We start from the raw sequence: 17,854 nt of genomic DNA on the forward strand, positions 1-17,854 counted from the left end.
AGGGCCTGGCCCCCACAGGGTCTATATCAGTCAGAGACAGGCCTGCCAGGAAACAGAATGCTGCCAGCCCTGTTGGAGGTGTGGCAGAGGACAGGCGAGTGGGGGGCCTCAGGTCTGGTCTCACCTTTGCCCCACGGCACTTGGGCCACCAAAGTGCTTCTTGAACAGGAGGCTGCATGTAAGTGTTGGTGTGTCCTGGGACCATGGGCCAGTGTGGGGTGGGTAAGGCTGAAATGGACACAAGAAATTGGGTGGGTTGGGCCCAGCACTAACCTAACAGAGATCCACGAGTTTGTGGGGAGGGCTGGGACAGAGGAAGGGACCCCACCCAGGTGGGGGATTGGAAAAGGAAGAAGGGAGATTGGGTCTGGAACTTGATGGACACTTGGGGTTTGACAGAGATGGCCAGAACAGCACTCTGTGGAGGGATTAGAAATATGGGGAGGCAGAGAGGAAGCTCAGATCTCTGGTCATGAATGGCTGTGTCACAGACTTAATGTCTTGGAAATTGTGGCGAGAAAGGAAGGAGCAGAGTGAAGGGATCCCAGAGGAGTCCAATGAGGCTGGAGGGCTTGGGTTTAAAAATCAGGACAGGGGAAATGAGCTCTCTCCCCAAACCAGAAGCATGCAGGAAAGGATGTAATCAAAGCCATATCTGAAAGTCTCCTACTACGAGCAGAATAGCTGGTCCAAGCCTTGGGGTTCGAGAGCAGGTGACAGATGTGAGAGCTTGAGAGAGAAAGCGTCAGATGTTGGCCAGAGGCAGGGGCCAAATGTGCCTTCCCTGGGGACAATTTCTGCACGGAACTGGGAGATCAGCGCGCTCCTCCTAGGTCCTCAGAAGGCAGACTTACTCAACTCAAGAACCTCTTATAGGGAGCCGGGCCTGCCTATTTGGGCCTTCCTATTTGGAAGCCCACCTGAGATTTGTGAGCCTCCTGCTTCCTTCCCAGATGACCAATCCTACCAAGGAGTAGAAGGCAGAAAACCCTAGAGTCCCCTAGACGGCCCTCTCTGGAGTGGTGTCTGAGGACTATAAGCCTCCCAAAGGAGTTTGGGGCACAGCTCCTTTCCTTCTAGCTGCTTCGTCCTCCTCACCATGACCCTCTGCCCCAGCAGGCTGCTGCCCTCTCAGGTCCACCTTCCTCCCCACCTGGGACACCCCAGGGGCCCTCATACCCCCCTTCACCCATGGAAATCTTCCTCAACTCCAAGATTTTCCTCTATCCACCCTCTTCTAAAAAGTCTTTTCTGTCTTTTTGGTTCACACTAGTCCCCCACATTGGTGTAGTCTGTATATGTGGATGGGGATGGGGATGTGTGTGCATGTGTGTGTGTGTGTGTGTGTGTCTGTGTGTCTGTCTGTCTCATCTGTCTACTGAGCCTTCTTGGATCCAAGAGGTGACATGTACTTATTAAATGCTTGGTATGTTAAAATAAGAGAATAAATGCATGAATGAAAGAATGGCCTGAACAAACAAATGAAGAGATGAATGGATGAACAATTGTTCTGCCTGTACTAACCTTCGCTCCCTGGCTACACTGGGGGCACTGCCATGCTTTTCCCTGGGCCTAATGGTTCTTTACCCTCATGCCTAATAGTTAGCTGGGCACCCAGGACTCCACAAGGACTGAAGCCCATAAAGGGCCTTTGATAAATAATGATAACCCCATTTTATGTGGGATGCAAGACTAGAGAATGCAAATGTCATTTTTCAGTTACCCAGAATCTGGTAACGTATTTTCATCAAAATCAGATTTTAGGGCCCTCTCTGGTGGCACAGGGGCTAGCCACTACAGCATGAGTTCAATCCCCGGCCAGCCAGGAATCTGATCCACATGATATAGCAGAGGACCTCTCCTGCCTCGCCCGTTGCTCCCCTCAGCAGTGTATTCAGTCAATCTGCCTGCTCTTCCCCCACACTCTGTCTCTGGTGAATCCTCTCACCCCCACACCTCTGGCCTACACCCCAGTTCTTGTATGCATAAATAAATCGTAAAAAAAAATCAGATTTTAGAGAGGGATTAGTTTGGGGAGTTACGTTTTGCCCTAATGTAGCTCTTTATAATCTTCTCCCTTCATTTAGCAGGTTTATTCACATGAAGACCAGCTAAGTTGCTCTGTGCCAGGCACTGATCCTCACAACAAACAACCTTATGAGGTAGGCACTGTGTTACCCCATTTTATAAAGGGGGAAACTAAGGCAAAGTTTCAGTTATGAGCTAAAGCCAAAGAGCTCACACGTGGAAGATTTGAACCTGAACATCTGGACCAGAGCCTTATTTTCAGCCTCAACCTTCTATCACCCTCTGAAGACATTTGCAAGATTTCATATTTTTCCTGGGCTTCAATGTCTTCAACTGTAAAATAGAAAGAGGGAAGGATTCCACTCACTATCTCAAAGGTTTTGTCTTACATATCCATTGGATTTAAGTTGTGAATTCTCTCTAGATTTTAGCTGTGAATTTAAGTTGTGAATTCTCTCTAGCAAATGTGGAACTTCCAGTTAGGAAGCAAGACTTACTCAACTCAAGAACCTCTTATAGCATTTGTGCTGGTGACTCCTCAAAAGCCAACCTGAAGGGATAAATGGAGGGACAAGATATAGTATACAGTGACATGGCATAGCATCTATTAAGCACCTACTGCATGTCATTTTACTGATGACGACATAGGCCCAGAAAAAGTGAGGACATGCCCTGGGTTGAAAAGCTTGGAAGAAGGGGTGCTGAGATTCGAACCTGCTTGCCTAGCTTTGAAGCTGGACTTTAACCTCTACATTCCATTCTATGAGCTACGCTAAGTTGCCTCCTCTGACTGGGGCAGTTGAGTTCTAGTTCTGACGCTGCTTCTAACTCAGGTAAGAGGACTTGGTTCCTCAGCCATGCGTCTTCAGGACGCTGTTTTCACTCTAGCCACCAGGGGGCACTGTGGCCTCAGTGACTCTGCCAGATGTGACTTTGTAGCCTCAAATCAAATGGAAAAAGAACTCCTGGATCATTTCTTTCCCCCATTTTACAGATAAGAAGAGCACTACCAAAACAGGATGATGGCTTTGAAAGGTGGAATCTAAACTGAGTGAACATTTTGGTTGTTTTTTTTTTAAAGATTTATTTATTTATGCACACAAGAGCTGGGGTGCAGGCCAGAGATGCAGGGGAGTGAGAGGCCGCACCAGAGACAGGGTGGAGAGCAGAACAGATAGATTGACCGAAATACACTGCTGAGGGGAGCAGTGGGCGAGACAGGAGAGGTCTGCTTCACCACGTGGGTTGCTCCCTGGCCGGCTGGGGATCAAACTCATGCTGCAGAGGCTGCAGATTGCTTCATAGTGTGGTGCTTAACCCCTTGCGCCACCAGGGAGGCCCCTGAGTGAACATTTTGTTCATGTTGATTAAGAGTTTTCAGGGCCCTCCTACCCTGGACTCCCAGCTGGGCTCTTAGGGAAGCACCAGACCCCACCATTTTCCTTAAAAGTTTCTGGATCTGTGAGGAAGAGACATGCAGGCCCACCCTGACCACAAGCCCCAAACTTCAAGGAGCCCAGGAAAGCCCTGCATTGTGTATTTAGTGCCTCTAATCTCATGGCATCCTGAGAAGTTAGTGCACCATTCTCCTATTTTTCAGATGGCAAAACAGAGTCTCGGATGAGGTATATCACTAGCCCAAAGTCACATAGTTAGCAAGTAACAGAGTCGGGATTCAGACCCAAGACTGTCATCAGTCTTCATCTATGGAGGAGGCATTTGACCAGGGTTTTGAAGAATAAATAGAAGCTCGCCAGGAAGCCTGGTGGGAAATAATTTTAAAAAAGAAAGTGAATGGGATTTCACCCAAGCTTGAATTTTATTAAACTCCAGGTTTTCTTGATGTGTGGCCCTCCATTGGGTGGTAAATAACAGAGATAGTTCTGGTGAGGAGATCCAGAGGGACAGGGGCCTATTGGTTGGTCAGTGGGTGTGTCACTGATAGGTTGTGTGTTCTTCCCCAGTCTCTTTTGATATAGGAAGCCTAGTTGGGAAGCCATGGTGTGGGACAATGAAACAGCCCAGCTGCCAGACTCAGCACCCATCCACTGCGTCTTCCACGAGAACTTCAAGCACCTGCTGCTGCCACCTGTGTACTCAGTGGTGCTGGTGGCAGGCCTCCCACTGAATGCCTGTGTCATTGTCCAGATTTTCATGTCCCGCCGGGCCCTGACCCGCACAGCCGTGTACACGCTGAACCTGGCTCTGGCTGACATGCTATATACCTGCTCCCTGCCCCTGCTCATCTACAACTATGCCAGAGCTGACGACTGGCCCTTTGGTGACTTAACCTGTCGCCTGGTTCGTTTCCTGTTCTATGCCAACCTCCACGGCAGCATCCTCTTCCTCACCTGCATCAGCTTCCAGCGTTACCTGGGCATCTGCTACCCTCTAGCCCTCTGGCACAAGCGTGGGGGCCGCCGGACTGCCTGGCTAGTGTGTGGGTTCGTGTGGCTGGTGGTGACCACCCTGTGCCTGCCCACAGCTGTCTTTGCCACCACGGGCAGCCAGCGCAACCGCACCGTCTGCTATGACCTGAGCCCGCCCCACCTGGCTTCCCACTACATGCCCTATGGCATGGCCCTCACAGTCATTGGCTTTCTGCTGCCCTTTATTGCCCTGCTGGCCTGCTACTGGCGCCTGGCCCGCCATCTGTGCCTCCAGGATGGCCCTGCAGAGCCTGTGGCCCAGGAGCGACGCAGCAAAGCAGCCCGCATGGCAGTGGTGGTGGCGGCCGTCTTTGTCATCAGCTTCCTGCCTTTCCACATCACCAAGACCGCCTACTTGGGGGTGCGCTCTGCACACCGTGTCCCCTGCTCCATGTTGGAGGCCTTTGCGGCTGCCTACAAAGGCACGCGGCCCTTCGCCAGTTTCAACAGCGTGCTGGATCCCATCCTCTTCTACTTCACCCAGAAGAAGTTTCGTCAGCGGCCAAAGGAATTGCTACAGAAACTCACGGCCAAATGGCAGCGGCAGGGTGGCTGAGCCCATTGTGGCAAGGCACCTGGGGCATGGACTGTTTGCCTTTGTGACTGGGGTACCAGAGGCCCCACCAACCCAAAACCATGCAGAAAGCTTAACTCAGTTGGGCAAGGAGTAAGGTGGCCCACAGACCCCGAAGTTTCAACAGTGATTTCTTGAGCCCTTTCTTTGTATTAGCCTGTGGTCACAGGGACAGGAAAGTCCTGAACCTGGCTCCCCAGAAGGCCCCTGTTGACCATGGAGGGTAGGGAGACCATATTAAGCTATTCACAAAAATATAGTGTGGCATGAACTGTAATTGAGGAGTATGCTGCATGCTTTGGACTCACCAATGAAGAGAGTAGGGAAGATGGGAGGAGGAAGTGAGTACATCTGGGAAGGGACATTTGAGGTGGGTTTTGAGGGATGAATATGAGCTCTGTAGGGGAGTATGATGTTCCATTCATTCAGCAAATCTTCACTGATACCTTGTGCTTGCATCTGGGTGGGTTCTCAGACCCCAGAAGAAGCAGTCCCAGCCCTACCTCATGCAAACTCCCAACTACTAGATTTACAAACACTGACAGTATAATATCAGGGATGTGACAGAGGGAAGCATGGCTGGGGGAAGAGATGCTTAAAGGATGCTCATGACTCAGTCTGAGGAGTCAGGAAAGATCTCTATGATGAAGGGTCATCTGCACCTGATGAATGAATGGGAGCTTTGCAAACAGAAGCATAGCCTGGGCCAGCCTTGAGTTGGGCTCTGCCTTGAGGCTGGCAGCCAGAGAGCTGGGGTGAAGGGCATGTGGCCTCCTGTTTACAAAAGCTGAGAAAATAAGAGCTATCCTGCAACCACCTCCAAACTAGGTCAAGAGCAAGCCAGATGCTCCAGTTGGTGGGGGCTCAGCAGAAGAAAGTATCGGAGAGGAATTCCAAAGTCAGACCGGAGGCGAGCGCCCCTGGTAGAAGGCATCCTGTGTTCAAATTCTGGAGGTGGAGATGTGTTGAGTCCATCTGGAAAGCAGCAGTGAGTTTCAATTAAGCCCCTGGGTATCGCTTGTGTGGAGGAGGTGGGCAAATACAGAGCTGGTGGGGCCAGAGTATTAAATGCCAGAAAAGCCCAGACCCACCTCTTCTCCACCCTCCTCTTCACCCACCTCTTCTCCATCCACCGCTTCAGATGGGCCTCGTTCAGGCTCAGGGTGTCCTTGGTACCTGGGAGTACTTCTACTGGCAACCCCTCCCCAAGTGAGCAGAAACAGCCCTTCAACACAACTTCATTCTAAAAGGAGAAGTCAGCAGCTGAGGAGATGCAAGGCTGCCAGGAGGCAGATACTTGGAGGTTCTGTGGTCTAGAGCCCACGGACCAACCAGGCTGAAGACAGGCAGTGCCCACGGACTTCCACCCTGTGCTCTGCACTCCATCATTTGGAGGGTGGGCACCTGGAAGGCTGCCTGGAGGTGACTCAGATGGAAGCATCTTAGACCTGGGCCTTAAAGAGCCCCAGGAAAGCTTCTTCATGGAAGTGCCCAAAGGAGGCAGCAAAGGGAAGTCACCCTGCAAACCCTTTCACCTGCTCTTCTCCCGCTGTGCACCTCTTCTCTCAGCCACACCTTGGAGGCTCCTCATCTCCTCTGCTCTTTCTCCTCATCACCTCCTACCTTTTCAGTCTTCACTCCTTCTGCTAAGATCTCAGTTTCTTCCTGTAGAATAGTGTGGCCTGCACTTGCCTTCTGGGGTCCCATACGGGTCCATAAACAACAGAACCAGACACGGCAAAGAAGGTCTTCCTTTTTATTTCTTTTCTTTTTACTTATTGAAGTGCCATTATTTTACATCCTTGACAGTTTGGGATGTTGACAGTGTGGGATTACCCCCTCAGGTGTAGTCACTCTGACATGCCCCCCCACCTAAACACCCATAGTGCTCCTTCCTTTCTAAAAGATGGGGGAGGGGGAGGGGCAGAGGGACAGAGGAGGGAGATGAAGCTGGAGAGTAAAGGCCTTGGGTGCCAGGTCAGGGAAGCTCTGGGGAGCCACGCTACCAACAGTCATGACCATTTGTTGGACTCTTTGGATTCCAGGTGCCATGCATTTAATCCTTAGAACACCTCCTATCACATATGGGGACACTGAGGCCCAGATGTGAGAACTGATTTGCTAAGATGACTCAGCCTTTCCCTAACCCAGATGCTAGAACCCTCCTACCTCATGCCTCCTCCCTTCTCTTTTCCTTTCTGCACCTACCATCCAAGTGTCCACCTGCTCTCCTCAGTCCTAGTAACCAGGGTCCCCTAAGAAGTTGTGATAGAGACAACTAAGTGCCAACTACCATATCAGTACTCTTGGATCTGGGCACACACATTCTGGAATAAAATTTCATCTCCCAGTCTCTCTTGCAGTTACGTGTGGTCAGATAACTTATTACTGGCCACTGAGATATAATCAGAATACTCTAAGGCCGTTAATTTTGGAGAAAGCGGACTGTCTTTAAGAGACAGGTGGTATCTTTGCATCCTCTCCCTTCTTGTTGCTTGTAACAGGGTATCACAGCTAGAGCACCATCTTAGACCAAGAAGATCATAACAGCAAGGGCACCATCTTGTGGCTGGCAGAGCAGAAAGCTGGAAGGAGCTTCCATTTCTGATCATTCCAGTTTGGGGCCACCTAAATCTGCTTTTGCATGAGAGAGAAAAAAAAGTCTATCTTTTTTAAACTTCTGGGTTTGTTGTTGTTGTTGTTTGTTTTGTTTTTTGAAGAAGACATTAGCTCGGTGCAGAAGGGCAGTGGACAAACCCCTTCACTTCCCTGAGTCTCTGGTTGTTTACCTGTAACACAGTGATTATACCACCAAACCTCCCTTGCTGCCCTGGGTATTGAGCATGGAAAATTCTGGGCAGGATTTTGTATAAAATAAAAAAAAGTATGATAACTCAACAGAAGAATGGGCAAGAGGCACAAACACTTCTCAGAAAAGGAAACACAGAATGTCAAAAAGGATAGAAGTGATTCGACCCAAGCTTGACAAGGCCTCTCAGACACTGAGCAGCTTCTGCACTCCTAGCATTGCAATAGTCAGTTTAAAAAATCCCCCAAATAGGCCTCATCTCAGCTGGTCTGCCAGAGACACCCTGAGTTCCAACCCTAATCCCCCACTTGTTTTTTTCTGCTCCAACAAGATGAAAGAAACGATCATCAACCAGAAGAAACTCACCAAACTGCAGCACAAGTGTACATTGCTGGGAAAGCGACTGCTCGCGCTACTCGCAGAAAGACGGTAACTTGTAGATCAGCTACAGCGCATGATTAAAAAAACCTTCAGTTCTCCTTAAAGAAATTAGGGGTAAACAGTATCTCTGATATTGAAGAGGTGAATATGTTCACAAACCAAGGAACAATGATTCACTTTAACAACCCAAAAGTTCAGACATCTCTGGCAGCAAACACTGTTAGTATTATGGACAAGCCTCTGACACCAGCGCGGTGCAGACAGGCTAGTTTAGGAGACCAGCACTGCCCCAACAATCTGTGTATGGAAAAGTATCACTTGCTACTAGAGAGGAGGATAATGAGGAAGTTCCAGATCTTGTGGGAAAAATTGAATAGGCTTCCAAGAACGAAGCAAACTGAAATAAGTCAACTTCAGAAGAAGATAAATCTTGAAGTTAATGGGAGCTGATATTTTATAATTTGACTACTTTAAAAATTTTTGTTCATGGGGACTCCCTGGTGGCACAAGGGGTTAAGCACCACACTATGAAGCAATCCACAACCTCTACAGCATGGGTTCGATCCCTGGCAGGCCAGAGAGAAACCCACATGGCAAAACAGACCTCTCCTGACTCACCCGCTGCTCCCCTGAGCAGTGTATTTCAGTCAGTCTGCCTGTTCTGTTCCCCGCTCTGTCTCTGGTGAATCCTCTCACCCTCCGCATCTCTGGCCTGTACCCTAGCTCTTGTATGCATAAATAAATAAATCTTTAAAAAACTTTTTTTCATGGATTCAATAAAATCTAGAGCTCTCATATTTTTAAGCTTGAGTCCCTTGTACCCTGCAGCTCTTTTCAGTTTTTGCCTATACACAATTCATTCTTTGTAGTTAATTAAGCTGAAGAAGCTTGGGAATAATGTTTGAATCAAAGGTTAATATAGTTTTTTACCTAATATACAGCTTTATTTTTATTTCATTAACACTGATTTGTACACAGAAAGCAAAATTTGTTCATAGAAAGCTAATCATGACATGTAATATGATGGATAATCTTGGATGGAATTTGATAAAAGATTCTAAATGACAGTTTAAAAATTCCAAAAAATTATATACAGCAGGATGCCATTATTATAAAATTAAAAACAACTGAAATGAAAACATATGCTTTGAAGGAATATGAAAATGCAATAAAACTACAAAAAATGTATGTTCAGAATACTGAACATGGCATTTGTGGAGATGGTGATGTCCTGTGGGGGGAAATAAAATGGGGGGGGCTATATAATGAGATGTGGGTCATTGTAAAGGTCTTAGTTTTGTTTTGTTGTTTTTTTTTTTATAGAGGCATGTTTTTTTTTATTTGTTTGTTTGTTTGTTTTGTTTATACATGCACTGGGTACAGTCAGAAGCGCGGGAGGGTGAGAGAATTCACCAGAGCCAGAGCGGGGAGCAGAGCAGGCAGAAGGACCGAAGTACACTGCTGAGGGGAGCAGCGGGCGGCAGGAGAGGTCTGCGCGCCATGTGGGACCCTCCTCTGGTGGCCGGGGAGCAGCTGGGGATCGAACCGGCGCTGCAGAGGCTGCGGGCAGCCTCGCAACCCAGCGCTCTACCGCTGCGCCACCGGGGAGGCCCGGTCTTAGTTTTTTTTTAAATTGAGATATAAATGGCATATAACATTATGTGAGGTTTTATTGTTTTGTACTATTTGTTTTCTTTTTTTTTTTTTTTGGTGAGAGCAAACTAAATAACTCATGAGAATGTATCATGAACAAACACCATAAATAATTTAATCGTGTGCCTTTGAGACATAAGACCATAGGAGAGAAGACAATCTCAGGTTGTTTCTATTTGTCTTCAGAATGAAGTCAGGAGCCCCGTGAGATACCTTTTCCCTGATCTCATTGCTTCTTGGGGTCTTATCATTCCTCATCTTTTACCCTCCTAAGTATCCCAGTCCATCGCTGGTCTGTGACGATCAACACCTTCCATCTTGATCTCCCTAATCCTGGGTCACCAGGACTCACTGCTACCCAGTAATTGTTTTCATTCCCCTTTAATAAAGGAGGAGCTCAGGGCCCAAAGAAAGAGTCACCTGCTGAGGGTCACCTGGTACATCTGTGAAAGTGCTTGCCCTAGGCCTGACTCTAGACTCCCAGCTTAGTGCTCCTATCTCCACGCTGGGACCTAGTGCTCCCAGCCCCTAACTAGGGGGATCTTCTGAAGACTAAAAACACCCAGACCCCTGTGCCTGAAAGATGACTTTGTCTCATCCTGAATCAGAAGGGGGTGGAGGTGGGAAAAATCAAGAGGTGCTGGAAGTAGTCAGGCCACTCTCTGGGTGCATATCCTCTGGACTGGGAGAAGGCCCAGCCCAGATCCTTCAACACCCTCCCTTCCTTCCCACCAAGGGGCTTCCTGAACCAAAGGCCCAGCCTAACCACCTTAAGACGAAGCCACAGGACCCTGGGGGCCTATGATCTGAGTCTCTGCTCCTCTCCATCGGGCCTATCTGTGATTTGGGAATAAGAACCTCTATCCCAGAAGTGATGTGAAGACAAAAAATTACAGGCTGTGAAGGAGCTTGGAAAAGTGCAAATTTCATACGGTAAGGATCATCATTACTGGGGAGAGCAGTAACTCCTGGGGTGAGGCTGCTCCCCATACCAAAACTTTCCCAAAAGAGTATAAAGAAAAAACTCGGGCCTCCCTGGTGGCACAAGGGATGAACTTCATAACCTGTGAAGCTATCCGCAGCCTCTGCAGCAGGGGTTCGATCCCCAGCTGGCTAGGGAGCAACCCATATGGTGCAGCAGACCTCTCCTCACTCGCCTGCTGCTCCCCTCAGCAGTGTATTTCAGTCAGTGTGCTTGTTCTGTTCCCCGCTCTGTCTCTGGTGAATCCTCTCACCCCCTGCACCTCTGGCTTGTACCCCAGCTCTTGTATGCATAAATAAATCTTTAAAAGAAAAAGAAAAAACTCAAGAGGAAGGAAATGAGTCTGACTTAAAATAGAGTCAGAGAGAAGTACCCTTGGAGAGACCTAGACCCACTCCTCAGTTTTCAGATGAGGCAGCAGAGGCCCAGGTAGTGCAGGGATTTACCCAAGTCACATGGTGGGGCTCTCTTCCCTGCCCATCAATTTCCCAGGGAAGAGGGATGTGTTTGACCCTCTGAGGCAGAGCTGAGACAAAGCTGAAGTGAGGGACTCAAGAGGCTGGCCTCTGCTCAAAGAGGAAGACTCTTCTCCCTGCAGTGATTTCCTATAACCCAAAGTAAGCAGCAAGCCTCCTCCCTCTCCCCGCCTTAGCCACGTGGAAGACAGACAATACCTGAGCACCAACCATCCTGCCCTTCAGTTCTTCCCTGCCTTTCCCATTTGGATCAGGGCCTGTTGGTCGCAGGCCCCAGCCTAGTGCAACCCAATCACCTGCTCTTGGGCTGAGAGGAGGTTAGAGTCAGTCCCCCTCTGTGCTGTTCCTGGGGAGACATGTCCAGGCCCAAGGAAGAGGCAGAGGAAGCCTCTGGGGGCTCAGAGGAGAGCGAACCCCCTTTTTCATCAGGCATCTGGGCCCAGGCAAGGCTGTCTGGAGGAGCATGGTGTTTGAAGCTCCTGAAATCTGCATCTTTGAGTCATGGGGGCTGCCATTTCTTGACTTGTATACTATTCAAAATTACTTCTTCACGTCCCACAGAGAAGGAGCAACAACATCTACCTCCAAGGGTGATTCGAGGACTAACCGAAGTAAATGAGAGACTATTACCCCTGCACCTCAGGCACCCCGCAAACTCCCATTCGCTCCTGTCATGAACTTCAGCTGGGCCAGGGAAGATGAGCGTGTTGTAGCAGAGGCGAGTGGCGCTGAGGAGGCCCCAGCGCCCGGACCGGACCGGACGCGTGAGGCGAGCCGGACTGGGGCAGAGGCAGGAGAGATCAAGCATTGGATCAGCTTGAAAGCAGAAGCTACCTACCCCTTCCCTGTCGGGAGGGGGCAGCGGCCGAGGGCAGGCGTGCAGGCCAGGCGAGGGCGTTCCCGTGGAAGCACCTCTTGTGTGTGAGGCCGAAAGAGAGGGGCAGAGCGAGCTCTGCGAAGGGCCTGTTTGGTTTAGTTAGGTTTGAAACCGCTTCCGAAGAGACTAGGTAGACCAGGCTTCAAAGGAAGTAACGCGGCGACGTCTCCCCAAACCTCGGGGCCTGGGCCTGTGCTGTGCGGAGATGGGGTCCAGGGCCCTCAGGGGGGGAGACCCGGGCCGGTAGAGGGCGCGAGAGCCGCGCCCCCAGGAGCGCTGCGCCCGGAGGGGGCGGGTGCAGGGTGGAGCTCCGGGGCGAGGCGCCGTCGAGAAGGCGGGGACGAGTGGGGGGCGTGGCGGGGCTAGGCCCTGGGGTACGGGGGGCTAAGGGGGCCTGTTCACAAAGGGTGGGGCTCCTGAATCAGCGTGGGGTGGGCTGGAGGCCCGCCCAGAGCTGGACCCGCCGTAGAGGCAGGAGGGGAGCGGCAGGAGGGACGGGGTCTCAGTTACCCCGCGAGGGGCGGGGCGCCCCGAGCCCGCGGCTCCCCCTAGTGGTGAGTCGCGCCCGTTTCCTGGCTGGGAGTGTTTCTGCGTGTACCTGTGTGTCCTAGTCGGTGGGTCTGAGGTTGCCATGTTGGGCCCCTCGGGGCGGGAGGTGTTTCTGCACCGAGCAGCAGACCCGCAGAGGCTCGAGGGCCGCCCCACTCGGCACTTGCTTCTGCCAGGGAGAGACCCGGGGGGCAGCTCAGCCCGCCGGGGTCCCGGGGGGCTTCGCTGGAGGGCGGCTCCGGTCTGCATGTGCTCGAGCCGCCCAGCGTCTCCTCCGGCTCCTCCCAACTTCCTCCGCCCCCGCCCCCCAATTCCCAGCCCAGCGCGCGCCGGGAGCCCACCCCCTCTTTTGGGCGCGAGGCCCCGCCCCCCGCCCCCTTTCCTCTGCCACAAAGTTTATTTGCAACAAAAGGGAGCTGGGAGCAGCCAAGAGGGAGGGAGCCGGAGCCGGAGCGGGAGCGGGCGCGAGGGAGGCCGGCGGCGGGCGCAGGGCCGAGGGGCCGCGCGGGAGCCCTGCGGGGACCCGGCCCAGCGCGATGCTCGGGGGCGCCGCGGCCGGGGCGGGGGCCGGGCCCTGGGGCGGGCGCTGAGGCGGGAGGGCCGCCTGGGATGGAGCCTCGGGCGCCCGCGGCCGCGGAAACTTGAACCGTGGCGGAGACCCCCCTGCCCCGGCCTCTGCGCCCGCGCCCCGCGAACGCCCTCGCGCTGCGGCCTTAGGACCCCGGCTCCGGGCCCGGCCGCTGCGCTCCCTCGGGGCGGGGGCGCGGGGGGGGTTGGCCGCGGCTCCCCGAGGCCAGCCCCCCCGGAGTGAGCGCCGCCACCATGGCGGACGGGGCGCCCCGGCCCCCCCTCTATCGCAGCGTCTCGTTTAAGCTGCTGGAGCGCTGGAGCGGCGGGCCGGGGCCGAAGGAGGAGGCCACGGACACCCCCGGGCTGCGGCGCCGCGCCTCGTGCCGGCCGGCCGCGGCCGCCCCGGGCCAGCCCTCCCGGCGCGTGTCCAAGCTGGCGTCGGGGCCCCCGGGCGCCCCCGCGCAGCCGCGCCCGCTGCGCAGCCTCTCGCCGTCGGTGCGCCAGCTCTCCCGGCGCTTCGACGCGCGGCGTCCGGACGGCGACCCCGCCGGGGCCCGGGACGGGGGCGTCTCCCCCGCGGCCGCGGAAGAAGCCGCCGAGGGCGCGGCGCGCGGGGCCTGGCCCAGCGTCACCGAGATGCGCAAGCTGTTCGGGGGCCCCGGCTCCAGGCGCCCTAGTGCCGACTCCGAGGCCGCGGGGACGCCCTGCCCTGACGGGGCCGCTTGGGAGCCCCTGGCTCGGGAGCCCCGACAGCCACCGACGCCACCTCCCCGGACGTGCTTCCCCCTGGCCGGGCTGCGCTCGGCGCGGCCACTGCCCGGCCCCGGGGCCGAAGCGAAGAGGTGGCGGCAGCAGCAGCCGGAGCGGGCGCAGCGTCCGGCGGATGGTTTACATTCTTGGCATAGCTTCTCCCAACCGCAGCCCGGGGCCCGGGCCTCCTGCTCCTCCTCCTCCAGCATCGCCTCCTCCTATCCTGTCAGCCGCAACCGGGCTGCCAGCTCCAGCGAGGAGGAAGAGGAGGGCCCGCAGCCTCCGACTCGGGCGCAGACCTCGGCCTACCGCGGCAGCCACTCCTCGGGCAGTGACGAGGACCACGACGGTGAGGGAGGCCGCCCCTGGGGAGGGGGGCTGGGGCCCGGGCCTGGAAGCGCCCCCTTGGATCAGGACTGTAGACCGGACAATTATGGGTTAAATCTGGGCAGCATGGACTCGGCAGGGGGAGCCAGGACCCCGGATCCCCCAACGTCTCCAAGAGCCCCTAGTGAGGAAGGACCTCGGAATTGGGGTACTGGCTCGCCTCCCTTTGTACCAGGTCCCCAGGAGGGACTTCGGCCCTTGTCTGACGCCGTGGGGGGAGCTTTCCGGGTGGCCAAGGTGAGCTTTCCTGCATACCTGGCAAGCCCATCAGGCTCCCGTGGTAGCAGCCGTTATTCCAGCACCGAGACCCTCAAGGATGAGGACCTGTGGGCTAGCCGAGCTTCTGGGGGCTGGGGTGTCTATCGTTCCCCTAGCTTTGGAACTGGGGAAGGACTCCTCTTAAGGCCACAGGTTCGGACTCGCAGCAAGGGACCCTCGGGCACCACCAGAGCGTTGCGAGATGGAGGACTGGAGTTGGACAAGAATAGGAAACGCAAGTCCCTGTCGAATCCAGATATTGCCTCAGAGACCCTTACACTGCTCAGTTTCCTGCGCTCAGACCTTTCAGAGCTGAGGGTCCGAAAGATTGGTGGGCGTTCCGGGGACCCTGCGAGTGGCTCCTTAGATGGCAGAGACTCACCATCAGCAGGTGGCCAAGTGGGGCAACTTGGGCCCATGCCTGCCCCAGCTCCAGCATCCCCTGGCACCCGCCCCACACTCAAGGACTTGACAGCCACCCTGCGAAGGGCAAAGTCCTTTACTTGCTCTGATAAGCCCATGGTCCGCCGCCTACCCCGCACCAGTGTCCTGAAGCCCAGCAATTCTGAGCTCCTGCTGGCAGGCCCAGGTGCCAAGGAGGACCCACTGCCTCATGTTGTCCAGGATCAGTATGTGCAAGAGGCCCGTCAGGTGTTTGAGAAGATCCAGCGCATGGGTGCCCAGCAGGATGATGGCAGCGATGTTCCCTCTGGAAGCCTTGATTGGCCTGGAGAGGTGACCCAGGGGCAGCGGTCCCAGGAGGAGCTCTCTGGCCAGGAGTCCAGCCTTACGGATGAGGGCATTGGGGCGGACCCTGAGCCTCCTGTTTCAGTCATTTGCAGCCTGGGTACCACAGGGGTGTGGCGACCCCTTTCCTCATCCTCAGCTCAGACAAACCACCATGGCCCTGGGGCTGAAGACAGTCTGGGTGGGTGGGCCCTGGTGTCTCCTGACACTCCTTCCACACCAGGTGCCCTCCGCCGAAGACGTAAAGCTCCACCTTCAGGTCCTGGTGGGACTGAACTGAGCAACGGGGAGGCAGGTGAAGCCTACAGGTCTCTGAGTGACCCAATTCCCCAGCGCCATCGTGCTGCTACCTCTGAGGAGCCCTCTGGGTTCTCTGTGGATAGCAACCTCTTGGGCTCACTGAGCCCCAAGACAGGACTTCCAGCAGCCACAGCTGTGGATGAGGGTTTGACCAGTGGCCACAGCGACTGGTCCGTGGGCAGTGAGGAGAGCAAGGGTTACCAGGAGGTTATTCAGAGCATTGTTCAGGGGCCTGGTGCCTTGGGCAGAGTGGTGGACGACAGGGTTGCTGGCAAAGCCCCAAAGAAGAAATCTCTGAGTGACCCCAGCCGCCGTGGGGAGCTTGCTGGGCCAGGATTTGAGGGCCCAGGAGGGGAGCCCATCCGAGAGGTGGAACCCATGCTACCTCCATCCAGCAGTGAACCCATCCTTGCAGAGCGGCAGGCAGAGCCGGAAGAACCCAGTCCCTCCAGGGGCCGGGCACAGTCTGAGAAGACCCTCCCCGAGGCCCCACCGCCTTCCTCCACTGCCCGCCAAGACTTCCACCTTGACCCTAAACTGACTGACATTCTGTCCCCGAGGCTCATCCGCCGTGGCTCCAAGAAGCGCCCAGCCCGGAGCAGTCATCAGGAGCTACAGAGAGTGAAGGGCAATCAGGACCAGTCTGGGAGCCTCTCTCATGCCCGGCCCTCCTCCAAACACGTTCGCCATGCCAGTGTGCCCGCCACCTTCATGCCTATTGTGGTACCTGAGCCACCAACTTCCCTTGGCCCCCCTGTGGCTGTGCCGGAACCTATGGGCTTACCTGCCAGAGCCCATTCCATGTTGCAGGCACCGTCACTTGAGGACGTCACTAAGCAGTACATGCTGACCCTACACTCTGGCGAGGTCCCTACCCCAGTGCCAGTGGATGTGCCCTCTTTGACTCCAGTTGCACCACCCTCTTCTGAAGCCAAGCCTCCTGAGGCAGCCCGCGCTCCAGATGAGCCTGCTCCAGCCAGCAAATGCTGCAGCAAGCCACAAGTGGTGAGTACTTTGTGGGGGCCCTTTGGAGCAGGGCTGCAGGAGAGCGGTGGACAGTGACTTCTGCAGGAGCCTTTTGTGTATGCTCAATGGGCAGGTGTCCAGGTCTGGGGGTGCTTACTTCTCTGGTCCGAGAGGTGCCAGGCAATTTTACGAGTGTTAATGACAGGTTCCCATCTCTTCAGACCCCAGAGACCTCAGGCTTCTGCTGCTGCTAATGTCAAAGTTTATTTTATCTTCCCCAAGGTGTTCTGGGTGATAATTACAAAAGGTTCTAATCGCCTTCTTTAGATGTTTCTCAGGGACTGGTCTTAGAGATTCCTATCTGGTCCTTTGTTGTGAATACCCAAGGAAGTGTGAGAGTGAGAACTATCTAGAGCTGTGCTGCCCTCTGGCTAGATCCCTTGTAGGGTGTTTAGACTTGGGTTCCATGGTTGACAAAAATTTGCCCTTCATGTGACTTTCTGGTGACAGATCCGTCTTCCTTGGGCCTGGGAGAACTGGGAGGGAGGGGGCCCCATGAAGTACAGTGGTGGTCCTGGCATTTCTCATGACTTGGCCCCACATCTGAAGTCATGGTGGTGTGGACAGAGCAGTGCCTGTGTCTCCTACCAGATGAGGCTGTGCAGATTTGGTGGGGCCGGGGGAGGGGCGGTGGGATTCTTTGGTTGGAGTTGGAGCATTCTTTGGGGCTTGATGTCTGCTAGAACTTCTTCTGATTAGCATGGGGGCCTTTAGGAGGAGGTAGGGTCAGGGAGGGGCTATTGAAGCTCAGCAGCCAGGGGCTTTTGGAGCGGTTGGGAGCTGTTCTGATCCCTAGCAGGCAGGGCTGCTTCTGCAGTCAGGGTGGAGGTGTCACCTCACCCCACCCCCTTCCTGGTGGCTCTGATCCCCCTTCATCTGTCAGCCCCCAGGCCCTGGGAGCCTTGTTCTCCCTAAGACCCCCACTTTTGCCTTCTGGCTTCAGTCTTTCCTGTAGTTTTGGCTGTGGGTTCAGATGGTTCTAGGCTCTGGGTTCCGGGTCTAGAGCTGGGATGGCCTGAGGTTATTTCAGCTGTGGCCTGTACTCCCACTGCCTGAGC

The 17,854-nt window shown here is 54.4% G+C and overlaps 2 protein-coding genes across 2 annotated transcripts in view; both read left to right on the forward strand.

Moving 5' to 3' along the window:
• Positions 1-4,026: 4,026 nt before the first annotated feature.
• On the forward strand, positions 4,027-5,013 carry P2RY6 (pyrimidinergic receptor P2Y6; the record flags this gene model as incomplete). Its single annotated transcript, XM_084249071.1, has 1 exon — positions 4,027-5,013. One exon carries the CDS (start codon positions 4,027-4,029, stop codon positions 5,011-5,013), a length of 987 nt encoding a protein of 328 aa, XP_084105197.1.
• An 8,567-nt stretch (positions 5,014-13,580) lies between these two features.
• ARHGEF17 (Rho guanine nucleotide exchange factor 17) overlaps positions 13,581-17,854 on the forward strand; it is a gene marked incomplete at both ends in the record, with an annotated part of 56,548 nt that continues 52,274 nt past the window's right edge. The window contains one exon of the mRNA XM_084248530.1: positions 13,581-16,775. Coding sequence (XP_084104656.1) covers positions 13,581-16,775 — 3,195 coding nt within the window. The remainder of the gene's footprint in view (positions 16,776-17,854) is intronic.

The sequence above is a fragment of the Talpa europaea genome (genome assembly GCF_964194135.1).
Source record: "Talpa europaea genome assembly, chromosome: 1".
Classification (NCBI taxonomy): Eukaryota; Metazoa; Chordata; class Mammalia; order Eulipotyphla; family Talpidae; genus Talpa; species Talpa europaea.